This window comes from Ascaphus truei, chromosome 1 (genome assembly GCF_040206685.1).
Source record: "Ascaphus truei isolate aAscTru1 chromosome 1, aAscTru1.hap1, whole genome shotgun sequence".
NCBI lineage: Eukaryota > Metazoa > Chordata > Amphibia > Anura > Ascaphidae > Ascaphus > Ascaphus truei.
In genome coordinates, this window is record NC_134483.1 from 181,427,684 (window position 1) to 181,443,184 (window position 15,501).

The 15,501-nt window shown below is 40.0% G+C and overlaps 2 protein-coding genes and 1 long non-coding RNA gene across 4 annotated transcripts in view; 1 reads left to right on the forward strand and 2 right to left on the reverse strand.

Annotated features, from left to right (window-relative positions):
- Positions 1-15,501, reverse strand: part of SLC28A3 (solute carrier family 28 member 3) — a 147,059-nt gene that overhangs the window by 66,462 nt on the left and 65,096 nt on the right. The gene's annotated exons all lie outside the window — the stretch shown is intronic.
- LOC142468415 (uncharacterized) lies at positions 5,879-8,601 on the forward strand. The gene is made up of 4 exons (XM_075574998.1): positions 5,879-6,007; positions 7,399-7,476; positions 7,840-8,547; positions 8,594-8,601. Exons 2-4 carry the CDS (start codon positions 7,428-7,430, stop codon positions 8,599-8,601), a joined length of 765 nt encoding a protein of 254 aa, XP_075431113.1. The 5' UTR covers positions 5,879-6,007; positions 7,399-7,427.
- On the reverse strand, positions 9,798-13,486 carry LOC142469936 (uncharacterized). The gene is made up of 3 exons (XR_012789129.1): positions 13,363-13,486; positions 10,892-11,046; positions 9,798-9,856 (listed from the first exon to the last, which is right to left on the reverse strand). It is a non-coding gene; the product is annotated as an uncharacterized LOC142469936 (long non-coding RNA).

Genomic DNA, 15,501 nt, shown 5'->3' on the forward strand with positions numbered 1-15,501 from the left:
AGTGCATGCAAATTAATTTTTTTTGGTAGGAATATTTTTTAATAGATAACTCTTAATGATTACGAATTTACAAAAACACTTATTTTTTTACTGCATCAAATATAATTCCGTTGTTGGATGATTTTGCATGGCAGTATTCGTATGTTAATGAGTAGGCACCATAGGGTATGTGCTATACATACATAAACATATCTAAATAGAATGGTTAAAAATGTTATAACTGTAATTCATCTACATTTTAATACCTTTAGATGGATTCATCCTAAGCAAATATTTAGTTGAAATTTTTTGATGGATTTGTCCTAAGCAGGTGCATTCATCTGGTCCATCCTTTTGTACTTGCAATAAATTTATGCTGATCTTGAGCTGCCCTGGAATTTTCAGTTTTTTGCCCAAAACTGACTGCTGTCTAGCTGTGCTCTGCTATTTACTATGTTCTTGGATCTTTAACATTTCGGATTGCACGCTGTGGATACTACTGGATGTTTATGGAAGTCAACAGGAAACGGGCCAGAATGCCCTGTTATACTCTGTTATAACTGAACTGTCTACTTCTCATACCTGATTGGGTTATTATTGTTGTGCCACACTACATAACTGTAGTTATCAGGTGGACACCACTAGACACAAATCCCTCTCAGGAAAATATTATTTATCCTATATTGGACATCCTGATAGTATCTGGACATTTATTCATTAATGAAAACATGTCCTGTTTATAGAACCACATTTGATTTTGTGAGCACCACTCTTCGCATTATGCTATATTTTTACAAGAAAAGAATGAGACTGTCCTGCACTCCGGTGGTTGGTCTAAGCACCCGTAGGTGTTAGGGTAGTCACTAGAGGATGGAGAATGAGGGTGCAGTAGGGGACCTCTAGGTAAATCGGAGCTGGGAGGGAAATCCCTTACCTATGAAGACTCTCTGATCTGGGACCTGCTCTCCTCTGCTCTCCGGTATCCCGTGTGCAGCCTTGTGTGAAGATGAGTGGAAGGAAAGAAGATTCGGCACCACTGCAAGTGACAAGCATCCAGGCTACTTCTTTAAGACGAAGCACTGTTCCATAGCGTGAAACGCGTTGAGGGGGAGATCGCGGTGTAGCCTTGTGTCTGTAATGTGCCAATAAAGTTTTTTCAACATACCGGGAAGTAGCCTGGATGCTTGTCACTTGCAGTGGCGCCGGATTTTCTTTCCTTCCATATATCTTTACAAGATCCTGAAAGCCTCTACAAAGGGCAAAAAAAATGAGCAAGAAAAGATGTACTCCTACACTATAATAAATGGATTTTCTTCCAAAAACCTGCACTGGATCTCCTACACAGCAAAAGCTGAATCCTAAAGTTTATTTCCTTTTAGTGGCTCCTGCAAAATACCTTGTAGCTATTTTTTAGTTAAATAAACTCATATAATAATAGTTCATGCACGCACAGTAGGGCTTTCAATAAACAGCTTCTGTTTGGGAAGATGTTAGCAATAACGTCCACAAATTGAAGATGGCTGCAATTATAATACTAACCAAGCTCTTACAGTACCTACTAAGAATAGTAGTGAGCATTTTGTGAGCAAATCATAGGCATACTATTGGTAAATTACTGTTCATAATGTTAGGCAAACGTTTTAGTTGAAACAAAGCTCTGCACAACTACTGCATGAACAATAATGCCTACAGTAGTAACTGTACAGGTAGTCCTCGTTATCCAACGTTTCACTTTACAATGAATGGCATATCCAACGCTTTACAATGCAACCCTAAGGGCCGTTTTTCAACGCCGGAATGCGTTATCCAATGCTTACCGCCACTGATTAACATGGGACTCACTTTACAACGGTTTCATTAATCAACGCTACTTCCAGAACGGATTCCGTTGGTTAACCGAAGACCGCCTGTATTAAGCTTCTGTAATATTATTGGCTCAACACAGATAACATGTACACAGATATAAACCCCCTTGCTTTTGCAAGGTCCTGAAACATATTTGTTTTCACTGATTTGATGGCCACTGTAGCATGGGTTAAGTATCTTAACCTACTATGGAGTAATCTCTTTACTAAGAAAACAATAATTCCACACTCTCAGATTAGCCTACAGTATGTTCACACATCTCTTGTTGTTTTTAACTTCCTTTTATTGAACAGTGCCAAAGAAAGACAAAGCCTCTGCTGTCACAGTCAGAAAGCAGCATACAAATAACAGAACCCAACCCCAAACGCATTGAAAAGAACATCTAATTTCACTTGCATGGCTGGTTTATCAATAATGGGACTTGCTCCTGCGTCATGCCTTTGTTATCTGAATGTAAGTATAAAGGCTGTAAGGCCTGGACCCCGCTGGCAACTGCAGCGCCCCCTGTGGCAGACGCTGCAGGGACGAGAGCACTCCCCTCAATGGCGCCGTGGGGGGGCCGCAGCGCTGTGGTGCGAGTTGCTCCTGCTCTCAATAGAATTGAGAGCAGGACTCATGACGAAGCGCTAAGCCACGCCCCCCAGCGGTTCAGACAATGAGGGTGAACCTGCCAGGTGACGTCACAGCCGCGCCCCCGTCCCTCCCGCGTCACCCCCCCCCTGTCTTTTTGTCTGCAGCTCCCTGCAGACCGGGGAATCGGCTGCACGCGCCGCCAGTCTCGCGGGCGCGCATGCAGCAGAGTTTACCGGGGCCTCAGCCTAAGAGTGAGGATGTTAGGCATGTTAGTAAATTGTGCTAAATACTGTAAATGATCTAAACATTCCAGCATTAGCCACTAGCATCCCTCTTCTCCCACTTTGATGCATACCCATGTTTTACTTCCATACCCCACTCCCCCGTTCAATAAACCCTCATTTATGACTGATAGCGATGAACACTGTAATGGAGAATAAACATTTGTGATGGTGATATAATGACACGTCAGTAAGCAGCACATTTTCTTAGTTATTACAGCTAATTGATATAAATTAGGAGGTAAAACCTTATCAGAATTGAATGCAAAACAACAGGCAGTATGAATGACATTTAAACAACTAGGATCACATTGCGTATAAGGCTAATAACTATTTAAAGTGTTTCTTATTCAGTATCTCCATATCTCATCATTATAGTGCAAATATATTGTAAAGCACAGTACACTGTAATTCTATATGGGAGTTTGAAAGACATGGTCCCTACAGGAAAATATTCTAAAAATACCAGGGCATGATACTCTTCTGGCAGTGCATGCTATGAATGCCTCTCAGTTCCCAGGTTAAGCACATGCATGCATTTACCCATCATAGGAATTGTTTCAACAGACAACTCTTATAATAATAAGCATTGCATTCAGTTTGTGTTCAAACATTAATCAGATTTTGCAAAACAGCTTAATAAAATGGTCCTTTTGTCTCAATGCAACAGATTCCTCAAGAGCTGTTATGAATTAGCACTCCCATATCAGAGCGCTTATCCATACTGCCGCGTGATGACTCTGTCGCATACAATCTATTTGTGTATTTTGTCATAATAAGCTCCAAAGAGAACGTTACCTCACTTATTTAGCAGTATTGGGGCTATTAACAAATGCTAAACATTAACTTAGGTTAAAATATTCTTCTAACACTTCTCTTTCTCTGAAATAAGCTTCTCTGTTTTACTTTGTGGAAAACCCTTAATATATTTGAAAATTTAACTCATATCTCCTATAAAAAAACGGCACCACCCCTCTCTGCTGCTAATCCCTCTCCCTGTACAACCTAACATCCTGCTGGCTGTCCACATTGCTTTGTTACTGTACATTGTTTGTCTACTTTTAGGGCTGCTGAAATAATGACTCCAAGGTCCCTTCCATCTATTGTAGTTGACATTATAGTGCCATTAATTATGTATTCTGAATTTGGATTTTTGGGACCCAAGTGCATTATTTTGTACTTTTTGACATTCAATTATAGTTGCCACACCCTTCACGCCTCATTTGCCACACTCAATCATCTAATCTACCTAAATCCTTAATAATTTTGATTAACCCCTCTTTCTTGAGTGTCAACCCTGTTCTAGATCTTTTGGTCATTAGCAAAAAGGCTTACCTTCCCTTCCAGACCATTTGTAATGTAACTAAAAAGATATTAAAGAGCAGTGGTCCCAGGACAGATCCCAGAAGTACTCTAATGGCTGCCTTCACCTTCTGTGAATGTTCTCCCTTCACCGCAACTGTCACCTATCCTTCAAACAATGGGCCTCATGCAGTAAGCGACGATTATGTGAAATCGGCAAGCTTATCGATTAGTCATGTTATTGGCGTTTTTCCCTCTCCGTATGCAGTAAGTGCCGAATACATTCAAAATCAACCAGAAAACAAATCCGCCCACTCTCACGATGATGAGCCGATCACACACAGGTGTATCGGCGTGCGTGGCGGGGTGCTGTTAGGTTGCACAATCACAAATCTTGCTGAATCAGGCGAAACAAGCATGTTTTTGATTGCGCGCCATATTTAAAGGCAACGTGTACTGCTAATCATTCTCTGTGTTGTTGGGAGTGACAGAGAGAGAGAGACGCACAGAGCTGGACGATTGAAGATTTGCATATTGACTGAGAGACTTGTTGTGTATTGGGTGAGCTTTGTCCTTTGTTGTTTTGTTTACATCTTTGTCTTGTTTTATATGTGGAAGTGGGTCGTGTGATTGCCTGTACATTTCTTGTCTGTTTTTTGTGAGTGCTGGAAGTATGCCCGCAAAGCGTGGGAAGAGTGATGCTGGTGGGAGTGGGAGTGCTACTCGTGGGAGTACGCGTCGGAGTGAACGTTCTGTTCAGGGGAGTGATGTTGCTGGTGCACCGAGTGGTGTTGCTGGGAGTGGGAGTGCTGTTGTTGGGAGTGGGAGTGCTGGTGCTGCGAGTGGTGTTGCTGGGAGTGGGAGTGCTGTTGTTGGGAGTGGGAGTGCTGTTGTTGGGAGTGGGAGTGCTGTTGCTGTGAGTGGGAGTGCTGGTGCTGGGAGTGGGAGTGCTGTTGCTGTGAGTGGGAGTGCTGGTGCTGGGAGTGGGAGTGCTGGTGCTGGGAGTGCTGGTGCTAGGAGTGTGAGTGCTGGTGCTAGGAGTGGGAGTGCTGGTGCTAGGAGTGGGAGTGCTGGTGCTAGGAGTGGGAGTGCTGGTGCTGGGAGTGCTGCTGGTGGCGCAGTTGCTGATGGGGTGTCTGGTGGTGGCGTGCTTGCTGGTGGCCAGCTTTTGGAGGCTCTTCCATTGGAAGAAGGAGAGTCCAGTCAGCACCAGCCAAGCTCTGACCCTAAACCTGCTCGGAAAAAACGTGTGGAGAAGCCACGTAATCCTCGCTTCAATGACCAGGAAAATAGGGCTCTTGTCACTGGCATTCTGGAGCACTATGACAGTCTCTATGGACATTTAGTAGGTAAGTGTAACTTTACATTTATTATTCAAATACATGTGATCCTAGGTCATCTGAGTTTTGTTCATATGCAAATATGGGTACACAATATCTTTCTATGTTCATTAGTGTGGAAACACAGCTTTTTATCATGCCTTACAAGGACAAATAAACACAGGCGGTCAATTTGCCAGAACTGCATACAATATGAATGCAACCTTGCTTACATGTATAGGTTTAGTAGTGAATGCTCATGTGCTGCACATATTACACATAAAACAGCATGTTTGCTATCTCTTGGAACAGCTAGCAGTGTAGGAAACTGGTGCTTATATTATTATTCATTTACCTCATATCTTTTATATGTTTTTCAAGGGCGGACAAGTGCAGCAAGCAAAAAAGAAATGTGGGACACAATAGTCATTGGTGTCAATGCCTGTGGGAATAGTGTCAGGGACAAGTATCATTGTCGGAAAAGATTTGATGATATTAGGTCCAAATTGAAAAAGAAAATACAAGACCAACGCGTGCATGCTACTGGCACTGGAGGTGGGCCCACACCACAACGTCTCATATTGACTCCATTGGAGGAGCTGCTTCGGCCAAAATTACTTACCGTCGTCGTGGAAGGCTTGGCTGGTGACCGTGACATTGGAATTTATCCGTCACAATTTCCAGCAGGTGATAAATATTACTGTACTAGGCGTGTCGTTGCTTACAGTTATTTTGCATATTTACACTGCTTTTTATACTGTCTTCACAATATAAGCATACCTGCATCTATATATGTATATGTCTGATTCTGTATATATATATCTCAAAATAGACATATATGTAGTAGTCCTACTAAAAGCAGTAACTAATATAGCACGTGCCATTGCGTGCTCATTTACATGTGAATTCCCAAAATGCATAGCTGCAGTGGAAGCAATTGATGGTGGGCGAAGATGGGGAACAACAGGGTAGTACACATGTGTAACACATGTTCATGAGAAATTATTAGTAGCTACAGGTACAGAACAGAAATATGTATCATATTATTGTGTATTTTATTGATTTTACTCCGACAAACATGACATTACTGCCTATTTTAAGCATGCATCAAAGAAATTGCATGTAACGGCCTACAAACATCACTGGCACTAACACATCTATAGTTGCTTATGAAAAGGTCCATTTTTGCTTTATGTCATATACAGACAGCATAATGAGGCACACGTATCATATGTTATGTCATTGTTTTCATAACTTAAACACTGCAGATGACTACTTAGCTCATCTACCATTGTGTTAAAGCAGCTGCAATTAATATCTCATCACAGCATACACTTCAACAGAGGGGGTGGGGTTCAGCACACACACTAATTACAGCCTCATTTCACGGTCAACTTAGTTCACACCATTTGCACCTGTTTCAAGTCATTGAAAGGTGTGGCTGATTAGGCTTTTTGGGGAAGGGAATACCTTTCTTACAACCTGAATAGCACAACTGAAGTTAATCACACTCATTTGAAAGCTTAACTCTAGCTACTAAATGCCCCAACAACTCATTACTTATCAAAGCGTACGTCACACATTAGTTCACTCATATCTATAGTTGAACTACTATGAAAGACACATTATCACACACTGCATGTGTTGTCTTGTTGAGTCACAGCCACATTCAGGTGTGCCACATCTTCGATTAATGTACCACACATATCCTCTACCAAAAACAACACTTTTTGCAATATGACCACCTTCATGATAACCATTGTGAATGGTCATCTCATGATAGTTATGTACATTATGATACTGATATCACTACACAACATATGATTTTTATGTACTCATTTAATCTATTTATCCTCACGCATTACTGCAGAAACATAGTATGTTGTATGTTAGGGAACTCAAAAATTCTAAGTACACAGGCATGTACAGTGTTATTACAACTATTTATGTTCACTTTCACACACATTTTCGGTTAAGGAACTGATGTTGTTAGTTAATCATAAATACAGAACATACAATAAGTGTTTGTTCAATATTTACACATGTAAATGTAAAACTTATGTTATTGTTATATATAGTTGCCCCTGGAGGACATGTGTCACCTGAGATGGAACAAGTGTCTTCACCTGGGTCAGCCAGCTCAACACTACTAGAAGGTGAGTGTATCATTTGCTGGCCATATAATATGTGCTCTTCTATATGTTATGTTGTCATGTGCATTATTTGTTTTGCACATCTTCTTTAAATAGGATTACTTAGTGTCAGTGAAAATTAAGTGTAAGGCAACATGTATTGTGTTAGTGATGTTAATTATCATGTAGGACTTCTGAGTTTAGAGCAACTTTTCATTCATTCATATTTCATACTGAGTCCAAACATTATTCGTAAGTCAAGGTAGTTTTTAATGAGGTTATAAAACGTATGCTAACATGTTAGGTGTTACTTAGGACACAGTACAATTACATAGTAACACAGCATACATTAACATGCCATTTAATAATGTGTACATTTCTTTTTAGAACATCATGGTGATGAGGATGATGAGTATGATGAGGATGACGCCACAGAAGAGACTGAAATACAATCATGTGACCATGAAGAGGTGCCAATAGAAACTGTTGTACCGCCAAAACGTCCATCAACTTCCACATACGATGCAATTGTAGCTTCAGAGGGAAAAATAGTGGACGCAGAAAATCGTCGCCATTCAGACATGATGACAGTGCTGGAAAGGATGATTGGACTGCAGGAAGAAACAGTATCACAATTGGCACATCTCCACAGAGTCTTCATTGAAGTGCCTAAACAGTTGCAAAAAATCAACACCTCATTCGAAGCATTAGTTGTTCAGCAAACACAAGCTAATTACTGGAGAATGACTAATGTACCACAATTCAACACCTCCCAGCCAGGATCTGTTCATGCAGGTCAGTTTTCACCACATTCATCTGATATTCATTCACCAGGCCCAAATGTTACCGGTCAAGTAGCAGACATTGCTGTGCAGGTTCCTGATGACATCCTACCGCTGCCATCTGTACAAATTCAGCAGCAGACACCTACAAAGGAGGCGACAAAAACAAAACAAGACACACATGAAACAGACCAACCATCACTTGTGCAGTGTCTACCAACTTGCTCACATGTGTCACTGGGCACAAGCCCTGTCCGTGAACAGTCACTACCCAAAAGCCCTGTAGGTGAGTCGCTGCCCAAAAGCCCTGTAGGTGAATCGCTGCCCAAAAGCCCTGTAGGTGAGTCGCTGCCCAAAAGCCCTGTAGGTGAATCGCTGCCCAAAAGCCCTGTAGGTGAATCACTGCCCAAAAGCCCTGTAGGTGAGTCACTGGCCACAAGCCCTGTAGGTGAGTCACTGGCCACAAGCCCCGTAGGTGAACAGTCACTGGCCACAAGCCCTGCCCGTGAAGTGCCAGAGGCCACTCAAAGTGGCTCTGTTGTGCCTAAAGTTGGTGGCAAAAGAAAAAGGAAAATTCAAGAGACAACAAGCAGGCCTGTTACTCGCTCGCAAAAGGAACAAAAAAAATAAATGTTATAATTCAGAAAATATGTCTTTGGCCTTGTTTTGTTGACTTCAGATTATCTAATTACTATTGTATGTATGCTGAAGACTGTGTTGTTTCCAAACTTTCAACTATGTTCTTGTACACGTGAAGTTTTGGAAATGTTAACACTCATAATTAATTGTGTTATAAATATTTATGTTGTAATCGTCTGTTCAGTAATGGTCCACCAGGAGCCAGTTGCTAAGTTTAGAGAAGCTGCCATTGACTTTGCAGCAAAACATTGCATTTGGGTGTGTTAATTGATGTAAGAATTGCATATGCATATTAGTCACATGCAATTATTAAAACACCTAAGTAAGTGCAAACATCTTTCTTGTACGTGTACAGCAGGATTATGTGTAAATTATTACTTACCTTTGCCTTGCTTGGCCATTGTAATTTTGTCCTTTAATCAGTTGTGTGTTCGTTTCTATAACATCTCAGAATGTATAATAATATATATACACACACACACACACACACACACACACACACACACTGAGTGAGTGTGAGTGTGTGAGTGTGTATATATATATATGTATATATGTGTATATATATATGTATATATGTGTATATATATATGTATATATGTGTATATATATATGTATATATGTATATATGTGTATATATATATGTATATATGTGTATATATATATGTATATATGTGTATATATATATGTATATATATGTGTATATATATATGTATATATGTGTGTATATATATATATATATATATATATATATATATATATAGTACTATATAAACTGGTATACACAAACTAATACACTTCATGCTTCCTTGTGAAAGCACACTATTTTAATAATACAGGCCTAATGTTTGAGAAATATCCTAAGTATGAGACTCTAACAGTATTGTGCTTAAACAAATGTTTATTACTTCATTCAATCATGTTTCTCACCATTTAAATAGGTTTCATACAAGGTATACTTAATGCCATCAATGTTGTGTGTACTCCTGCAATATAAAAAAAAATAAAATATTATATATAAATATATATATATTTTTATAAGAGATATATTTATATATATATATATATATATATATATATATATATATATATACACACGTATTTAAACTCATGCAGACAGGGAGTTAACCAGACTTTCACATACACACAGAAATGTAAGCGGGGAAAAAACATTTCTTTTTGCAGGTGTGTTTTTACTGATATGCCTGGCTAAGAAATATTTTCACACACTGGTCTTTGTTAGTTTTCAAAAAAACACTATGTGAACGCATTCACAGTCTAGGGATGTTTTTCACAAACGAGATAAAAGAAGGAGAAATGTTTCTCCCACAGTCCCATATCACGAACCACAACTGTTAACCCAATTAGACAAACAAATCCAATTGGCGTTTGAAATAAGGAGTCAAAGTAGTTACTTTTGTTGACCTTGACAAGGAAAAACAGGAGTTTGTTAGCCATTCAGCACATTCATTTTGATGAGCAAATAACACAGACCTGCACACAGCTTTTGTGCTACTCAGACATGGCTGATGAATTCGTTAACAATATTAATCCCCTTTTAGGGTATAAGTACATGATCTGTGAAGCCATCTTGAACAGTCGCGGACAGAAAGCAAGCACACGCCAAATCGATGATTTCATTCGAGCAAAATATCCTTATTACCAAGACCGTAAGCATGCACGGAATTTTAATTCCTCAATAAGATTCACTTTATCAAGTAATGACTTTTTTGAACGTGACCAGGATAAGCTACAACACACCTATGGTTTCTGGAAGATTGCCCCGGAAAAACAATTTATCCTGAAAGACGGCACTTATATTGTCGTGAAAGGCATATTTATTCCTAATGGCAATAGCAATGTATCCGCTACTACTGATCCGTTTGAATCGATACGTGCTGCAATATCTGCAGCCTCCATTCCTGAAACCCACATTGTACAAGAACAAAAGTACTATGATTATGTACCAAGCCTTTCAGCTGAAATTGCATTGGAATGGGAACCGGAAGAAATGAACCTACCTCCCGACCAATTATTTGAAGAAAGCAGTGGCGATTCCTATGAGCGCATCCTGGAGGAGATATGTGCCATACTGGATTCAGCGGTTGGGTTAAGCGTGGATGAAAATGGCTTGCATTTCTGGAGCGACCAGTTGCAGCCAGGCGAAGAGTTAATTCTAGAAGAATGGTAAATATAACAATCGTTATGCGTTGACTCTGCGTTTAAAATTTTTTTTTTTTGTAACCACCATTTTCACTTTCAATGCGTGGATACAGCGTAACATTGCAGACTGCATAACATGTAGCGATCACAAACAAATTGTTTCCTAATACAATATAGTAGGACCTGAAAGAGTAGTACACATTGCTGACGGAATAAATATACGTACTTTCCTATCCCTTTAAACATATTAGCAACATTTTACCATTACTCTAACACATACCTGTTTTGTTATCATGCAACATCTACAACATTGAAAACCGGGTCCACCACGTATGACGTGGGACCCTTGTCATGGGCCAAGGCGTCCTTAAAAAGGATTAGTGATGTAAGTCCCGCCCCCAAGCGACGTGCGCGCCTCAAAGCCTATTGGCTGTCATGTTTTGTTATAGTAACGGTAACTGCAGTGTGTGATGCGTGCGGCTCAGTGTTTGTAGGCGTACCCTGGGCGTTAGCCGAATGTTAATTGAGTGGGAGGAGTGTTAGCGTGCGTTTCACGCTGGCTTAACATGACGTCACACGTATTGCATTTGCGCATTGTGTTATCGGCCGTGCTTTCTGTTCAAACACGTCTGTTTAAAAAGAATACAGATGTACTCGTTTAGAACGAATGTAGTTTCGTCTTCATTGTATTTGAAATAAAGATGTTATGTTTACTGGTATTTTCAACATGTATTGAACGCACAACGTACGCTTTGTTTTGCGCATGCGCTAACAGTTAGTGGAGCCAAGCGTGAAGTGCGTGCGCACACAAAGATGTGCGCGCACATCTTTCAGTATACAGGCAACGTTCACTTCTTATACATAGTTATGCCTGCTACAAATTTAAAGAAACATTACATACTGATGAACAGTTTTACTTCTAACATATAAGTGAGTGACGTGTGTATCTACACAATCATATAGAGCTGCGTAACGCGTTGTCACGGATGCATATCTAGTAAGGTGCCATCTTTGACCATCATGTGTTTGCTGTATTTCAGAGATGTCGGGGAAGATACAATCGGATCAATGTATGATTTCAGAAGAGTCTACCTTTATATGAGATGATTGTGAGGAGGAGCCACCGACTACTATACTACATATGGAACTAATTTTATATTGCTTGCAGCGCTTATTAACAAACAATTAAAAATGTGATACCCTTATGCCTATATTGCATAAGCACTTAATTAACATAATGATGTTGCAAAAGAGTGCCTCATGAATTTTTATTGAGTGTTCTTTAATGACTACTAACATTTTATGACATGGTGTGTTTTATATATAACAACCATTCCCACTCTGCTAACACATTTGTGTATTCTAATATGTAATGGAACGTATGACTGTCGAAACTATGTAACAATAATAATAATAATATGAGCATGTTCATGTATAGGGCTGCTAGTTGTACGCAGCGATTTACAGACACATGTTTCAGCCTGAGGTCCCTGGCCCGTGGAACGTACAAATGTTTTTTTGCCGCATGAGGCACAGGGAGATAAAGTGACTTGGCCAAGGTCACAAGGAGCCCACACCGGGAATTGAACCAGACTCCCCTGCTTCAAACTATCAGTGCCAGTGTGTGTCTTTACTCAGTGAGCCACTCCTTCTCCCAATGTAAAGGACACTTACAACCAAGTAGCCATTTATTTTTAAAATCTCTTGTTACATGGGTATGTAGATAAAATGGTTTGGGACTGTAGCAAATAATGTTACTGGCCAGATGTTATGGTCCCCTCCAATGCATGATGTTCTGAATATGACATCACCATCATGTTATGAAGTACGTTTCTGTGTATATTTCATTAACCTAACTAACTATAGTTTACTGTGTTTATTAATCGTTTAGAAATACATAGTATAGTCAATATGATGATATAAGCTACCATAATAAAGCTGGTGTTATCATTTGTCGGTGTTATACATGGATCCTACACCAATTGATAGAGACACAAACAGTTGTCTTAAAAAGTGTGTCTATGCTAGTGATGAATGTGCTCCCGTAAGTAAACAAATAAGTACAGTTATCCCCTTTTCTCCAACCACCTCTATATTACATTAATGGAAATTATAAGGAAACATACATAAAATGTGATGAAATGTGAGTAATCATTTTGTAATACAATGCACATGAAAGCTCAAGAGTAGCTAAATGCATATACATGATACAGAAAGTACATATATGTAACATTTGTGTTTAAACCAATATGTTGGGTTTTTAGTTCCAATAATTATAGGAAGATTGAGGTAGCCACATCTTATGAGAGATGTCAGCAAATATACATACCATGATCAGTCATACTGGAGATATACCTATAATGCAAAGGAACAATATATAAATTGCAAACATTGACATGCCATCTTCAGTACCGTAAACAACACAGCAAAGTGTGTATTTGGTGTTAAATGTACAACACCATGTATATTTCATGACATTCAAAATGTAAATCAGCCTGGTGTACACATCATATGGATGTACATGTTACACTGCACCAATAACATTGTAAGTAAGCATACTAGAAGCATGAATGAGTATGGGCATAATATGTGTATTGTGTTAGCATAAAGAACAACACAATGCTAAAATATTATTGCTTTGTTACCCCAGTTGTATTCACATACACACAACTAAAGTACAATTGAAGAGGGATTATATAACCTGTGCAACAATAACATACCGGTGCCACATCCCTTTGTGCACACAGCAGAGAAAAGAAAGGTGTGCAACCCATATTCATCTGTGTCCTAACAGAAGGTTATATAAAGAAACATTATTGTTAATATAACATAATTAAACTATAAAAGTAGTACTAGGAACATATGAGTTTGTACTTACAAGAAAAAAATGAATTGATGAGATTCTGTCGTGTCTGGCCACCACTGGCTGTTTGTTCATTTTCAGCAGCTACATGGGTGGGATGCTCGTCTACCAAAGCCTCAGCTAGGTCTGACTGTACATTGTGCCTGAGTGCAACATTGTGCAAAATGCAACAGGCAAGGATAATATCAGACACTTTTTGAGGCTTGTATAGAAGAGCCCCACCAGTTCTGTCCAGACACCTAAACCTGGTCTTGAGTAGGCCAAATGTCCTCTCTATAACAGATCTTGTAGATATATGGGCTGCATTGTACCTGTCCTCTGCTTCAGTTTGAGGGTTTAGCACCGGAGTCAAGAGCCACGGCCTAATTCCGTATCCTGAGTCACCTATAATGAATGGAGCACACATAAGCTGACATTAGTGATCAAATTGTACAATGCCAACATTCCTAAATCAACATGTGTTTTGTGTTAGAACATGTAAATATGTACTCACCCAGCAGCCAACCAGGTTCAAAATGTCCCTCTTCGAACGCATGGAAGACTGAAGAGTTCCTCAGGATAGAGGAATCGTGACTGGAACCAGGGAACTTGGGTACCACATGCATTATCCTCATCGTGGCATCACATACCACCTGTACATTGAGTGAATGGTAGTGCTTACGATTGCGGTACACATGCTCACTCTGACTAGGTGCAATCAAAGCAACATGTGTGCAATCGATTGCACCCAGCACACATGGTATCCCTGCTATATTATAAAAGCCAGTCCTGACTTCCAGCCACTCTGTCGCCTCTGTAGGAAAATGAATATAATTCCTAGCGCGTCTATTGAGTGCATAGAGAAACTGGGTCAAGGCCCGCGAGAATGTAGATTGCGAGACCCCGCCCACTATGCCCACAGTTGTCTGGTATGACGCGGAAGCAAGATAATGTAATGAGCACAGCATTTTAACAAGCCCAGGGACTGCACGACCTCTGGCTGTGAAAAAATCTAAATCCCCCCTTATCTCCTCATAAAGAGCTAAGATTGCTGCTGAACTCAAACGATAGCGACTTACAATCTCCTCCTCACTCATCCCATCTAACAGGGTTCTCTCCCTGTACAGACGCGGACGAGGCACAAGTTGTCTCCTCTGTCTTCTCCTCTGATCTCCTGTCCCTCTACCTGTCCCTCGGCCTGTCCCTCTCCCTGTCCCTGTCGTATCCGCGTCACTGTCACTGTCCCTCGGTGTGTCCCTCCCTTGCCCTATATGATTGTCTTCATCATCAAGCATGTCATAGAAAAGAATGTTCCTCCGTCTCCTAAACATTCGCAACATTTTGAAATGAGTAGCTGTGAATGAGCAGGTAATGTGCGTCCTTTAAATAGGTATGTGATGATGTCAGGTGACATAGTAAAATGCAAGGTGTTACATTAACATAATAAAGTACTTCTGTGGCAAGCTGTGTGCACTTGTTGTTCTAAGTATTTGTTGTGTGTATTCTGCAGGGAATGATGATATTTGGCAATGATGTGACGTGAAGCTTTGTACAAAGATTGCTTGCAAATAAATAGTTGCATGTGCAATGCATGTAACACTTGTGAACGCAAGAGTCAGTCATGTA